At 37.3% G+C, this 15,632-nt stretch overlaps 1 protein-coding gene across 1 annotated transcript; it reads left to right on the top strand.

The window, feature by feature from the left end:
* Positions 1 to 14,397: 14,397 nt before the first annotated feature.
* On the top strand, positions 14,398 to 15,141 carry LOC311276618 (urokinase plasminogen activator surface receptor-like). The gene is made up of 3 exons (XM_084386403.1): positions 14,398 to 14,489; positions 14,671 to 14,772; positions 14,910 to 15,141. Exons 1-3 carry the CDS (start codon positions 14,420 to 14,422, stop codon positions 15,098 to 15,100), a joined length of 363 nt encoding a protein of 120 aa, XP_084242529.1. The 5' UTR covers positions 14,398 to 14,419; the 3' UTR covers positions 15,101 to 15,141.
* The last annotated feature ends 491 nt before the right edge of the window (positions 15,142 to 15,632 follow it).

Here is a 15,632-nt window from a genome sequence, read left to right as displayed (position 1 = left end):
ATTGTAATTTTAAAAACATATAAACGTTCAAATGTATGTTCAAATTATATGTTAAAGCTAGTGTAGTAATCCCAGCAGGCACTTTATCAAGATTGACATCACTCTGTCATTATGGCAAACAAACTCTTAGGACTAAAAATTCAACCTCACCAGAAAAAAAGAATATCATAAGATTAAAGGGATACTCCACTTTTTTTGGAAATAGGCTAATTTTACAACTCCCCCAGAGTTACACAGTTCAGTTTTCGAATCCATTCAGCCGATCTCCGGGTCTGGCAGTACCACTTTTAGCATAGCTTAGCATAGATCATTGAATCGGCCAAGACCATTAGCATCTCTCTTAAAAAAATGAACAAATAATATTTGTAATATTTCCAAAAAAAGTGGAGTATCCCTTTAAGAAACTCAAATAACTCATTGTACTGATACTTGCCTCACAGCTGAGGATGCAGGAAGACTTCCAGATGTGTGATGATCAGTGAGACCAGCACTGGTAGTTTACCCCATCATCTTCATGATCTAAAAATCAAAAACACATTTGCTGAGTTTCAACAAAGTTCTCTGTTAAAATGAATGACCTGTATATGACTTAGGGCAGAATCAGGTAACGTTAAGTTAATCGCAATCATTTAAACACAGAGAACGAGTGATCAACTATTTTATCTGTGCACTGTTCAGTCACGTTCAACTGCATACAGTATTGTGGACTAATGTAAAGTACACCAGCATGGAACCTCTGGTTAAGTATTCATTTACAATAATTACATATTAAATGTGTACTCACGACACAGAAACTCAATTGCTTTAAAAAATATTTGCAGACGGTTAATATCACCGACTCGATTCGTACCTAGCTGCTACACAATTTACACTCGTTATTGTCATGTTAAGTTGTAACGCTTTATACATTTGTTATTTGGTTAAACATAAACATAAAACCCACCTTTGAATTTCCTCTTCTCTTCATCTTATAATTCGGGTCCGGCCTCTGTGAAGTGAAGCCATATGGTTGTTGTGGTGCTCGTGCTCCGAAGTTCCCGCTCTCCATCTATTTGAAAATGCAGTAACGGCTGCAGCGACCTTGGGCAATCAGATTTATGTTGCCTAATAGCAAAGTTAACATTTAACAGTTATAGTGGATAATGGAGAACAAACGCCATATTATGTGTACACGCAATGACTTAATACTAGTCAAAGATTAAAAAGTGTAACTTATAACTTACAAGTCTTGTTTGACTTAAACATGGCTAAAAAGCATTCGGTGCAAAGCTAGTTTAACTCGCTAAATTAACGTCAAGTGGCTATAACATTAATATTTTCGACTTGTGAACTACATATAAACGTAAATTATCAGAACTCACCTTTAAATTTCGTCTTCTTCAAGTTAAATATTTCAAATAAACCAACAAACTCGACCGCGCTGCTGTCGTGTAACGATAGCCTGCTTCCAGCTGTCAGTTCGGAAAATTCCTTGGCTGAAGCGATTTTGACCAACCAGCGTCTTGTTGCTATGCCACATACTCAATGCATCAACCAATCATGAATGAAACAGTAATTTGACCTATCACTGCACCCTTGACGTGAGAACAATTAAAAAAAATTCCAATTGCTAACACACAATTTTGCAAACTATTTTTTTCCTGGTTTTATTAAAATACTTAACACAATTTACAAAACCTCACATCCAAACTGCAAAATACCGAATATATCATGCAAAATGAAGCACTGCAACCAAAACTACATAGTAGTGGTTGCACACTTCATCACAAAATGGCACACATTCATTCATATCACCAGATTTTTGTCTAACCAACTACTGTTGGGCATAAAATCACTTTAGTACGCTTTGGCATAATACTAAAATAGTTCAAATTGTAGAAAATTCTTCAGATTGTTCACAAAAATATTTGCAGATACACGTATGCTGTTGAAACTTTTTTTTTTTTTACCAAACAAGTCAGTGCAACATATGCACAGCATATATATTTACATTGGACTGAACAAAAACATGCTCAAAAAAAAAAAAAAAAAAAACAGTACACTGAAACCCATGGTTCATTTTGTAGTTACTATGGCTTTACTACAAAAACCATGGTTCATTTTATGGTTACTATGGTTTTACTATAAAAACCATGGCTCATTTTATGGTTACTATGGTTTTACTACAAAAACCATGGTTAAACCAAGGTTATTGTAGTAAAACCATGGTTCATTTGTAGTTACTATGGTTTGACTGAAAAACCCATAGTTAACTATGGTTCATTTTGTAGTTACTATGGTTTTACTACAAAAACCATAGTTAAACCATGGTAACTATAAAAAAAAACATGGTTAAACCACGGTTATTGTAGTAAAACCATGGTTAATTTGCAGTTACTATGGTTTTACTGCAAAAACCATAGTTAAACTATGGTTCATTTTGTAGTTACTATGGTTTTACTGCAAAAACCATAGTTAAACCATGGTAACTACAAAAAAACCATAGTTACTACAAAAAAACCATGGTTAATTTTCGTAAGGGATCACAATGAACACATCCAAAATAAAATATTTAACATACATAACAACTGCAAAGCGTCTAATTTGTAAACAAAATGATTTACGCACTAAATCCAGCATAAACTCCGGCACAATTTGCATATTTTTAAACTCTCAAAACAGACGTCATATCCCGAACCTCACAGCAATTGGCTGCCGACCGCGTTTTTCGCTTGATATTTGCATAAAGTCGAGAACTGCCCAACCTTTTGACGCTCTCGGTCGCTCTCAACGCTTTCTCCGGTCTGCTGTCAATCCCAAAATGCACTGCGCGAGCGTGAAGCTCGACTTCCATAGGAATTCATTGAAAACGCTCGCTCCGCTCGCAACGCGCCAGTGGAAACGCACCGTAACGGTGCGTTTCCACTGGCGCGTTGCGAGCGGAGCGGAGCGAGCGTTTTCAATTCATTCCTATGGAAGTTGAGCTTCACGCTCGCGCAGTGCATTTTGGGATTGACAGCGGACCGGAGAAAGCGTTGAGAGCGACCGAGAGCGTCAAAAGGTTGGGCAGTTCTCGACTTTATGCAAATATCAAGCGTAAAACGCGGTCGGCAGCCAATTGCTGTGAGGTTCGGGATGTGACGTCTGTCTTGAGAGTTTAAACATATGCAAATTGTGCCGGTGTTATTGCTGAATTTAGTACGTAAATCGTTTTGTTTACGAATTAGAGGCTTTGCAGTTGTTATATATGTTAAATATTTCATTGTGGATGTGTTATATTGGCTGGTTTTATAAAAGTGTATACAATTGAAAGGATATCTTTGCTTGGTGCATTTGGAAACAAAGCTGGTCTATAATGTAATCCCGTGAATCTCTAATGATTATACTGTGTGTGTGTTGTAAAAAAACTTAGATTAAACACACTCGTAACAGACACACCCCAAAGCGGAGACGTTACAGCGTTGCCAGCGGCACTGAGCGGAATTTTGCCGCTGTAGTGGAAACGCACCGTAAGTGCAGAGAAGCTGCGCTCACAACTTGCAACCAATAGCTGTGTCCCAATGTTGAAGGCTGCATCCTTCGAAGGACGCAGACTTCAAGGATGCAGCCTATGCGTCCTCTGAAGGACGCACCATGTAGCCTTCCTAGGATTTCCTAATTGTGCAACCAGGTGTTCCCGATCACCGCTCCTGGCGCCAAGCAACGGTGCGAGAGGACAGCTGCTATCCTGATCATTCATTTTGATAACTGAGTAAACAGCTATGGAGCCAGAATTGGCTATTGTCATTTTTATGTTTTATATTTTACTGGAGGTCATGGTGTGCCCCGGCGCTGCCGGATCATGTATTTTCGGTTTAGCCCTGTTTGAATACAAAACCCAATTTAATATAAAAAGTCCAGTATTTCTCGCGCTCGTCATCTGCAGCTGTCACGGTTGCCAGGCGACAAGAACAATCCTTCGTAGGCTAGACCGGTCCGAACGCTTCAGATGCGCCCTTTGATATGGGACGCTGCTGTAGTTAGCAACAATTTGTTAATATTGTGACAATAAGCCTACATTTTGTTACTTTAATTTTCGGAACTGCATATTTCGTTAAGTATTCACTTACAAATGTGAAGTAACCTGAAGTACCTTTTTCCCTCACATCACAATGTGATTACATTACACTACACAAAAGTATATAATGTAACACAGATATTACTGTATATTGAAAATATACAGAAGTAAAATGCAACATAGCCTACGCAGTAATGCAGTAGTAGCCTAATATAAATGCAGTAGTTATTAAAAGTACTTTTTTCAGAAAGCCGTCGATTGAATCAGCCCTGCAAACCTGTTGGTAGACAACTTAGTGGATAGTGGAAATATGCACTTTAACACTCTGGAGACCATCCCAGATGATGTCCCACCAGCAGGAGGCATTACCAGGGGCAGCCCATCCCGGTCCAGCAGCTCAGCTCAATAGAGTCTACATCATTTTTTTCTTATTTTATGTTGATTTTGATATGTTTAACGTATTTTGTAAATAGTTGGAAAAAGTACTTTAATGTAGCCTAAAGAACAAATAATTTTCATTTACCAATTTTATTTGAAAAAATAAAAAGGTATAGAATTTGTTTCATGCAGAAAGTATTACTGTCATTACAAAAATAAACAATGTCCAGAACAATTCATTCTCTTTTATTTACACAATTAAAGTTGCATAAAAATAAATGTACATAATTTTTCTTTTAAAAAATAAAAGTGAAAAAAGTTAAACATGAATATGTAGAAAATATATATTTTTCAATCATTCTCTCAAGAAGAGAAAACAGAACCAAGTTGCAGCAGTGGGTTTCCCACTCACACCCTCTCCTGTCCCAGGACACTTGCAATCCTAAAGGCAGAGCAAATGAACCATGGCTTGTTAACAACAACAGGACAATACATTTCAGCAAAGATGTGTGTATTACTTTTCTTTATATATATATATAGACCCATTTTTAGCGCAATTTTTTTTGTAGTACAATTTCATCAATTGTAGTGATGACGCTGAAGCCGGGATCGTTCGCCAGCTAGTGAAACGGTACGTAATGCACAAGTTTATGATCGAATCAGAGAAAAAAAAATGCACAAGCGTGGTTTCATTGCTCATAAGCAAACTTAAGACGGCGACGCTGATGAGACATTACAAGTCATATCGATGTCACGTGTCTTTGCGGGATTTTTACGGGTTGTGTGTGAATGAACCAAAATCAAATGAACCCGGGTCAAATCTCGGGTCACTTTATCCGTATATTTTCCGGAATCTCTGTGTGAAAGGGGCTTTACAGCTATACATTAAGTTGCTCAAGCAAGTGGCAAAACACTTAAAGGGGTGGTTGATTATGATTTCACTTTACTAACTTTAGTTAGTGTGTAGTGTTGCTGTTTGAGCATAAACAACATCTACAAAGTTACAAATCTCAAAGTTAAAAGCAAAGGGAGATATATTTTTTAAAGAAATTGCTTTTTAAGGACTACAACAAACGGATAGTAGGGACTGCATGAGCTTCCTCCCGTGTTAGTGACATCACGAACCTTAACATTTACATAAACCCTGCCCCCGGGAATGCGTTTTATAGATTATCATGACAGAATATGCTAATCAATGACTAAAAGATAACTACCCAGACAGCATGGTAACATTGATTCAATGTTGAGTTTTGATCCAAACCATCATTTTGGTTGACATCAAAATTTCAATGTTTAAAGTGTGTTGGATCGGCATTGAAATTTTGATGAAAGGGAACAGCACACATGGGTGAAGACAGTGACACTGAACTAACAGTGAGTCTTAGTTTATGAGCACAAGATCTTGCAGGCATGTATCTGTGCAAAACACTACTGGGTGTATCCCAATCAGTGGGTCGTTTCAGTTCATGATGGGCACTTTCAATGGTGTCACCTCATTTGCTCTAATACCCTGGGGGGTTGGTTTAGGGGTGGACCCTCATGATTTTAGCAAGTCTTTTGAAAAATGGTTGAAAAACACCAATTGTAGTTTGAAAATTGGCACTAATTGGTATACGCCCATTTTGGTTTTGCATGTGGGCTTCTCAGTAGTTAATTGATGTTTCCTTATTAGAGAGAAAACACAAGGTGCGTCCTATACGGAAGTCTTGTGTGTTTGACATGCATGAACACTCTGAGTTTCAAACAATGGTGCATATAATGTATTTCTGTTTTTAGCATGCTTTTTACATGCATTTTATTTATTGTTACTAAATCTACTAACATACATTAATTTTCAAAGTAAGTAAAGTGTTGAAATTAATCGCACAGATAGCATGGGAACAAGGATACAATGTTGAGTTTTGATCCAAACCATAATTTTGGTTGAGATTGACATTTCAGTGTTTAAAGTGTGTTGGATCAGCATTGAAATTTTGATGAAAGCCAACAGCACACATGGGTGGAGACAGTGACTACGTTTACATGCAGCCAATATCCGGGTTATGGTCGGGTTAGGGTCACTATTTGGGTTTCTGAAACATTCGGAATAACCCGTTTACATGCGTGAGCAGAGAGAGTTACTCCTGTATACATGGAATTTGTAATCAGTTGGGAATATCCCGATGTAAACGGCGACGCACGGTTAGCGTCAGGACGTACGGACAACCTTAAGACGCAATATGCGTCATTTCCAATTCTTCTTCCTGTATCCAAAGACAACAACAACAGCAGCAACACGCGGATAATGAATAGTTCGGGGCAGATAGCGATCGCCTTTGTTTGCGCTTTCCTCCTCGCTCCAAAAGTGTGGTGCTGTGCTGCGTCTCGCCATGTTAACCTCTACTTCTTGTTTACTTCCGGTATACTGCACGCGGGTTTCTGTATGCGCCGTCTCTACTCAAAAGACCAAGATTCCTTGCGAATAGAACATGCGCAGAACACAAATCAATGTTCCTTTTGATGGGGATATGCCGATACGCGTTTACATGACCAAATATTCGGGTTAGAAAAGGGGTACCCCAGGGGTAATATCCGGGTTTTTAAAAACCGGGATATGAGCATATCCGGGTTTTTGCCGGTGTTTACATGGCCGTGCGCGACCGGGTTATTGCTAATATCCCGGTTTTGAACGGGTTATTGGCTGCATGTAAACGTAGTCAGTGACATTGAACTAACAGTGATTTGTAGTTTATGAGCACAAGATCATTCAGGCATGTATCTCTGCAGAACAATAGTGGGTTTTTCTCTATCAGTGGGGCGTTTTCAAACCACAATGGGCATTTTCAACCGCTTTACCTGATTTGCTCTAATCCACTGGGGACTTGGTTTAGGGGTGGGGTGGTTTAGCAAGTCTGTTGAAAAATGGTTGAAAAACATTTCTTGTAGTTTGAAATTGGCCACTGATTGGTAAACGCCCATTTTGGTTTTGCATGCGCACTTCTCAGTAGTGTAACGCTTCCTCATTAGAGAGAAAACTCTCATTAGAGAGTCTTGTTTGTTGAAGCACCTGACATACTTACATGACTTCTCTAGCACAGTTTCAAACAATGGTGCATCTACACACTTAAAAAATGCACATTGCTTTAGTAAAGTTTATTACGAATTTCCTGAATAAAGTTCTAACGTCATTTAACACATTTCTTGAAGTGCAGGAGACATGAACATGAGCAAGAAAGTTACACTGCAAACATAGCCCATGTCTTGCATCCGTCAGTGCTTGCATGCAGAGCACATTGCTCCTTTAGTAGGAACGAAGGCCGACGAAGATGAAAAAAAAAAAAAAAAGAAGCCCCCTCCTGATAATGCTGACATTGATTATACACCGAGTTGTTGTTGACAGCATAATCACCTGACCTGGGACTTGATGATATCCTGTGCCTTATCACTGCTTAATCAGGTAATCATTCATATTCCTGAATCTGTATTAAATTTGAGAAATTTAACTGATTTCCATTCAGTTCAGCTTGTTTCCACTGAAACACAAAAAACATCTTGTGTTTATTAAGAAAGTGACTGACATGGCTATTTTGTGATATTTAAAGAGATTAAGGTCTACATAAGGTGAATCTGCAGCTTTAAAGGGATAGTTCAGCCCGAAATGAAAATTCTGTCATCATTTACTCACCCTCATGTTGTTCCAAACCTGTATGAGTTTCTTTCTTCTGCTGCACACAAAAGAAGATAGAGTGAATCATTTTGACATCCAGACAGTTGAATGGTAGCCATTGACATCCATGGTATTTATTTTCTACTATGGAAATCAATGGCCACCGTCAACTTTCTGGTTACCAACATTCTTTAAAATATCTTCTTTTGTGCTCAACAGAAGAAAGAAACTCATACAGGTTTGAGTCACATCATTTGAGTTTCATCATGTGCGTTGTTAAACTCACCGCTGAACGCGCTAAACCTTTGCGGGGACTTTGATATCAGATTGCGAGGGGTTTTAAACATCAAAACCCAGTTGGAGGGCCAGATAAAAATGATCTGGGTGCCGCCATTTGACTCGCCCTGGCATAGATAATATTTTGTAGCCCAATGAGAAAAAAGGGAGTAAATAATTAAAACAAAATGAACAGCATTATCTGCTACGTGTGAAAAGAAACCTGCTTTGGATGCATTATGTTCAGGACAAACGTAATAGCACTGCAATAGATTGGCTATATTAGGTTAAGGACCAACGTAATAGCACTGCTTATATTAGGTTAAGGACCAACGTAATAGCACTGCTTATATGTTGGCATGTAACGTAATTGCGATTTGCAAAATAAGTTTCCTCAGAACGTATTTCATGTGATACAGGGTTGGAAATCTCAACCTTGCTTCACCATTAACTGAGGGTGCAAGAGTGATGCTAAATCAATATCACTTTAACGTCATTTCAATGTAATCAGCGTTGACGCATCAACACTGACTCAACATTGTTTCAATGGTTACATGCTATCTGGGTACAATAAGCTACTACATAAATTCATCAACTAACCATTCAGAAATGTCCTGATGCATTTTACATGTTGTCACTTCTTCTTGAGTCTCTCCATCATTGACTGCGGTTTGAACATAAAAGGTTAAAAGTTTTTGAAATTTTGAATCAAAGATAGGCATTTTTACATAATTTTGTGATACCAGTATCAGCATTGGGCCCGAAACTGTTCTTGTGTACTCATAAAAATGCTCTGATTTTTTTGTACTCATTAAAAGGCTCTGATTTTACTGATTTTACTGTACACCACACAGCGTGTACAGTAAAGTGTCTGTGACAAAGAAACAGACAACAGAATGAACAGAGAGCAAAATGGATTATCAGAGAAGGATTTATATGAAGTAAATGTATATAATTAATAGAATGTTAAACAAATTAAATATTTACACTTTTATAGATGTGTGCGCATGCTGATAAGCAAAACGCGGAGTGGATTGAGTGCACAGCAGCACAGATGCGTGAGTTTGTCGAGCGCACAACCCCTTTTTCACAGACATTACTGGAAAGTTTGTAGTTCGGTTGGATATGATATGTCAATAGCAAAGAAAGTAAATCAAGGCACATATTATGAATGTTAACTAGAGAGCGCACACAATTCTGTTGAATGCACTTGATTGCTGATCATTAACTGCACACATGCGTCATTTGGATTAAAACTAAATCTAAAGAAACAAAGGCACATCTAGACAGCGCTTGAATATTGAATTGAATTCTCTTTCATGTTTTCTTGTGCTTGAACTGACATATTAACACAAAATTATGTAAAAACACCTGTCTTTGCAAGTAACATAGTAAACGTGATGTCTTAAGGGAACGTAAACAGATATAATGTATGTGTAACATTATATTGGATATGTGCATTCAGTCTCAAAGGAGCAGCTTAATAAACCTGCAACTGTGTTTTTAGCATTAATCAAACAACAAACGACAAATAAATCACTCATTGCCCTTGACTGAATGACTTTTGCAACTTTAATAAATTCACCTATAATTAATTTATACAATGAAGACAATGCATTGTTGGTTTACATTTGATTACTGTATTCAAATGAAACAACCGTTAGACCTATACCTGAAAAGCACTTTTTTTTTTCATTCAATCTTCTTGTTCTATTGAGCCCTGCTGAAGAAGCTCTAAATATGCCCTGTGCTATTAAATGAAAGATAAAATATGATAGAGCAATAGAATGAACAGTGAAAGCAACATAAGCTTGTACAATGCATTTTAACAGGCATCATTTCTGGTCTTATTTACACATGCTTAAATATAGTATAAAGCCTCTACTTCTGCAACAACAGCAGCTCAAAATGATTGAAAAAAATATCTAAAACAAAGACTGAAACAAGTGATAAGCATTTTTAAGTAACAGATCAAATATTGAGAAATAGCTGAATCCAATCTTAGTCAGAGGTACAGTCAAGTGTACACAGAAAATGTGACTCTTTGAATTGGTGTTGTTCAATTAAGATGCAGAGCAACTCAGAAGCAGAGAGAGAGAGAGAATAGTGTCTGGGCGAGAGAGAGGAACCAATGTTGAATGAGAGGAATAGTTGGAGGAGAGGAGTAGTTGGATCAGGACAAGGGAGAAGAAGAGGTATGGGAGAGGAATGTGTGCTGTGTTTCCCCTTACACATGTGGAACCTATGAAAGCTTTTTCCCGCCATGGATTAGAAAATAAAAAAGGTAACTGTAACTTTTTTCCTCTCAATTTCTAGTTTTTCACAATTTCACAATTACCTTTCACATAAAAAAAGCTTCCCTAGAAACCAAAGGCCATGGTTTGTTGTTGATCAATATCAATTTCATGTTTTCATTTCAGTAAAAGCTTCATGTAAAGCTATTACTACTATTCCAGTACCACTGTTTCATCTATGCAGAATATGCGGTCTGTGTAGGGCACTAACTATGGGGGCACCATCCCACCCTCTATGGGGGCACTATCAATACCCCACACCACCCCAGAAAGAGATTTCAAACAAGGGGGCAATTGAAGTTCTGCATAGGGCTGCTCTGAGCAATTATTTCTATTGTACATTCTATAAAGTAGTGCCTCATTCACTTTTAGATAACATGTTGCCATGTTGCTAAGAATGCACATATTTAACACTTATTATAAAAACAATGGATTTCATATTGTCTGCAGGTATAACTGTAATGCAGTTTTCGTAATGCCATCAACTGTTAGTATTTTGACAGTCATTGCGCTATGATTGACTGATTTATTTAAGGTTAAAGCGAGGTTAAAGCATGCAAGCAGACCATCTACCGGGAAAAAGTGTACGCACGTTGTGGACTGGCCTATAGGCGCATACTAACGCTCGCTTTAAATAACAAAAAATAAATAAAAATGAAATAGCAAAATAGCAATGCACCAACAAATGCATTTGCTATATAAACAACATGGCGTAGGACGTGAAAATGATAACTGCGTTGGGCTGAAACTAGCAAAAAAACACTTGTGTCGCGCCTGGTGCCGCATTGCGCCGGGTGTATGATAGGGCCCTTAATGTTCACGTTGGATAGAAAACTAGTGCTTGTGTTTTGACAGATTGATTCACTTTTGAATCAGGTTTGTCGTGTTTAAATAGAGTTAGTATATGTACTAACTATTTGGCCAACTGTGTGATATAGGTGTCTTGCTGTGTTAAGGGTACTTTAAGTTATTATAAACGCTTGTTAGCTTTTGTAAAAAAACAAACAAACTGTGAATTAGTTCATTTCATCAATAAAGCAGTTCTCCAAAAAACAAAACAAAACCAAAAAAAAAGTCATTGTCCAAGTTCTCATACAACATCTCCAGCCCCACTGAGATGGTCTTCAGTCCGGTCAGCTCTTCCCTGGTGCCCTGCCCTGCCGGTTCTGGTCGTGGAAAATGATCAAACTCCAAAAAATAAATAAACATAAATGCTACAAACAAGAATATATTTGTTGCTGTCGGCAGAAACCTTGTATCTCTATATTTAATCTTTTTTTTTTTTTTTAAATGAATGCTATTAGTCATCCTTTACGTCTGTGTTTAACAAATATTTAATCAATGGAAAGGATTTAAAGGGTTAGTGACTAAGCCTTGTAACTCCATTGAATCCTCAAACTGTCGGTCAAACCTCATAACTCTATCGTGAATGAAGTGCTGCGCACAGTTTGGGCCGTGTCTGCTTTTTTGCAGTGCAAAGGTAAATAAAGAACCGTTTGTTTAAGTACAGCGGGCTTTTTACACAATAAACACATTGTGTCTATAAAGGCTAATGTTGTTTGCTTTTAAAGGGCAGAGAAGAGTACTGTTTTAAATATCCTGTGCATTGTGCTTCATCTTTTATATCATGAGATTTTGGCCAAATGTATTCAACAACAAGAAAAACTGAGCGCCCATTTAGCTACAATAAACTTTATAACCTGTAAGTTGATGAAAACATAATGCACACTGACAGTACACTGGCTGTTCCAGTGATGGACAAAACATTTGCAGGTCAAAAAAATCAATATTATAATGACACACGCTAGACTAAAACCACAATAAATATCAATTTTGACACTTGGCGTTTAAAAAAAATATGAGGTTTCCGCCTGACAGCAATGAGAAGTAAATTTGCTTTATCTTCACCGACAACATAGTTAGCTAGATGACCTTATCGTATTCCTTTTTTGTGACCTTGTTGAGAGGTGTCCTGTTCAATCCAGTCCTATTGTGTTTCTCTTCCCATCCTACCATACAGCCTGAGACTTCCCTGCGCGCTGGTTCCCTTTGTCTGGCAGCTGTACCGGTTCGGCACCCTTGAGCCTAAAGCAGTGTTTCCCAACCCTGTTCCTGGAGGCACACCAACAGTACACATTTTCAAACTCTTACTAGTCAAACAGACCCAATTCAACTCATCAGCTCATTAGCAGAGACTCCAAGACCAGAAAGACATCCAAAATGTGCACTGTTGGTGTGCCTCGAGGAACAGGGTTGAGAAACACTGGCATCAGATCTCTGGGTCATTGTGCCCTTGTCTGGTCTTCACCATAACCATCTGCCTGGTGCAGCTCTAAAAATGGATGATTAGATGGTAATTTTAATATGTCTGTATGGAAGTATCTCTCAAAATATCTTGATATATCAAAAATGTAAGAGTGTGCTTTTTTGTTACATAAAATTAAACTACAAACTTAATTTCATCCACATATTATATGCCTCAGAACAACTTATTTTTTTTCTGCAGCTCTAACAATGGGACAAAAAAGTTCATTGTTTTGTCACTAAACGTATTTGTGTATGTTATGTTTGCATATCACTATTGCACAAGAGTGAAAAAGGTCCCTCTCGCTGCCTTGTATTTTCTTTTTAATCTCAATCTTAACGTACCACATCCATTCACACAAATGACATTGCTCAAACAACATTTAATGAAGAGAAAAATATTGTTGCAGCATATGATCTTTGCAAATAATTATAATACTAATAATACTGCTTGGAAAATGCATGGATATTATATTTTTGCTGTTTTGAACCAGACAAAAAAATCATATTCATATCATATTTTCCTCAAGAGATAATTACTATTCAGCTCATTTTAGTCATGTGCTTGAGATTGTGATGATCATGATAACTCCCCTCATCGTTCATGATTTCAGAGAAAATTAAAGTTATGGTTCTGTTTAAACAGGTTGTTACATACATGTCACAGGTTTAAGTAAATGATGACAGAATCTTCATTTTTGGGTCAACTATCACTATAAGAAGGTTGGTTTAAGTAGACCAATACACATTGTAGTTTCCATATTAATCCGTTATTTGTCATAAACTGGCAAGTAAATGTTGTAAGCTGTAGTTTGTTTGTTTCTTTTTTTAATTTTCTCATGAAGATCCTCCCCTTTCGATAAACTATAAAATGGCACTGAAACAGACACGTTTCATTCTCCTCCTCATCAAAGATGGATCTGCAAATCTCAGTTTTTCTCCTGTTCATTCTCTTCACTGCCGGTACGAAGACAAATAATGTTTGTGATGTTCTTAATTACAAATACAGATCATTAGATGTCCTCTGTCTCACTGCATCTCTGTTTTATTCCTAAAGGACATTCTCTCAGCTGTTATGAGTGCGTGAATTCGACGGGTTCTTGTGCAGGACAAACGGCTAAAACATGTCCCAGTGGATATTCTCAGTGTGAGAGTTCAACAGAAGTTACACAAGTTGGTAAGTACAATAGGATTGAAATTTACTGTTATATTTTACTGATAAAGATGCTGCTATTATTTACTTGTTTTTCCGGCAGAATTTTAAATTTCAGTCACAATATATTTATTCTACATAGATATCTGATATTTAATTTGTTTTCTCTCAGAGTGTTATGATTTGTTTTTAAAAAATAGTTTAAAATGAAATAAAGTTGTAAATACATTTTCCAGTTTAATTGGTCTTTCCTGTCTCATTCATATTCTTTAGGGGGCATTAGTTCTACAGTGAAGTCTAAAGTTTGTGCTGCTGCTTGTCAAAGTTTTTCCATGAATTTCGGCATTCTAAGGTCGACTTCTTCCTGCTGTGGCACAGACCTGTGTAATGCTCAAGATGCAGGTATTTGTGTTTTACTTCAATGATCATGTGCAAATAACTTCTGTAGAGTCAACACTCATTTTACTTCCAAATGTCATTCAGCTTGCCTGTGGTGAACTGACTGAATGGAGCCGCTAAAGGAGTGTTGCTGCATTAGATATTTTGTACATAAAATAAAATAATACTTGTTTTCCCTCTGTAGATCCTGTCCCAAATGGAAAGAAATGTTACTATTGTGATGGACAGAGCTGCTCAAACACACTGAGCTGTTTAGGGACTGAAGATCGCTGCATTAAAGCAACAGGTGAGGATCTGGAAACGGAAGAAGATTAAAGTCATTATCATTTAAACTCTCTTATAGGTTTAAACATTTGACACAGATCACATATACCAATGTCCAGCTTAGACTGAATCAACCATTGTTTTCTCTCTTTTCATCAGGGACTTATGGAGGTCAGTCGGTTGTTGTAAAAGGCTGTGCGTCTAAATCTATTTGTGACGCCACATCATCAGTTAGAGGTATTGAAAGCGTCTCATGTTGTGCGGGGAACCTGTGTAACGGGGCTCAGAGTGTCACCCAGAGCTTCCTGTTCCTCTGCTGTTCTCTGCTCTCCTACTTCATGATGCACTGAATACAGCAGATCTTCACATTCTACAATCAGACACTCTTTACTGAATACATGTATATAGCTTGTGTTTTCTCTGTACTATCCTTGGTGTTCTGAAGTGATTTTTTTTGCTGTGAAATTCTAATGTGACAATTTATGAAATAAAACTACTACACCATGTTCCTGTGGTCATATTTAATAAAGCTTTTTTAAAGAAGTTCAAAAGTTCCAATAATATTTCATTTCTTACAAAAATAAATAAATCAACTTTGTTCAGAAGAAAAATGTATGATAATTATTTAAAGAAGGGAAAATGTATCGTTTCTCTTTTTGTTCCCTTTACTTATTTCGCACTGTTCTTTCCCTTTATCATTATCATTATGTTCACAATGCAGGTGACAATAAAGTACAAAAAACAGTAACTGTGTTGGCACCTGTTCTGAGAGAATTTGAATGACTCAAAAGTACGAATAAAAGTTCTACTTCTGATTAGGATCATGCAACATCCTTAAATATTTAAAGTCCCCATGAAATCAAAATGTAAGTTTTTTGGCTT

The sequence above is a fragment of the Rutilus rutilus genome (genome assembly GCF_951802725.1).
Source record: "Rutilus rutilus genome assembly, chromosome: 18".
Lineage (NCBI taxonomy): Eukaryota > Metazoa > Chordata > Actinopteri > Cypriniformes > Leuciscidae > Rutilus > Rutilus rutilus.
Note: the sequence above shows the minus strand (reverse complement) of the source record. Positions and strands in the feature narration are given on the sequence as shown.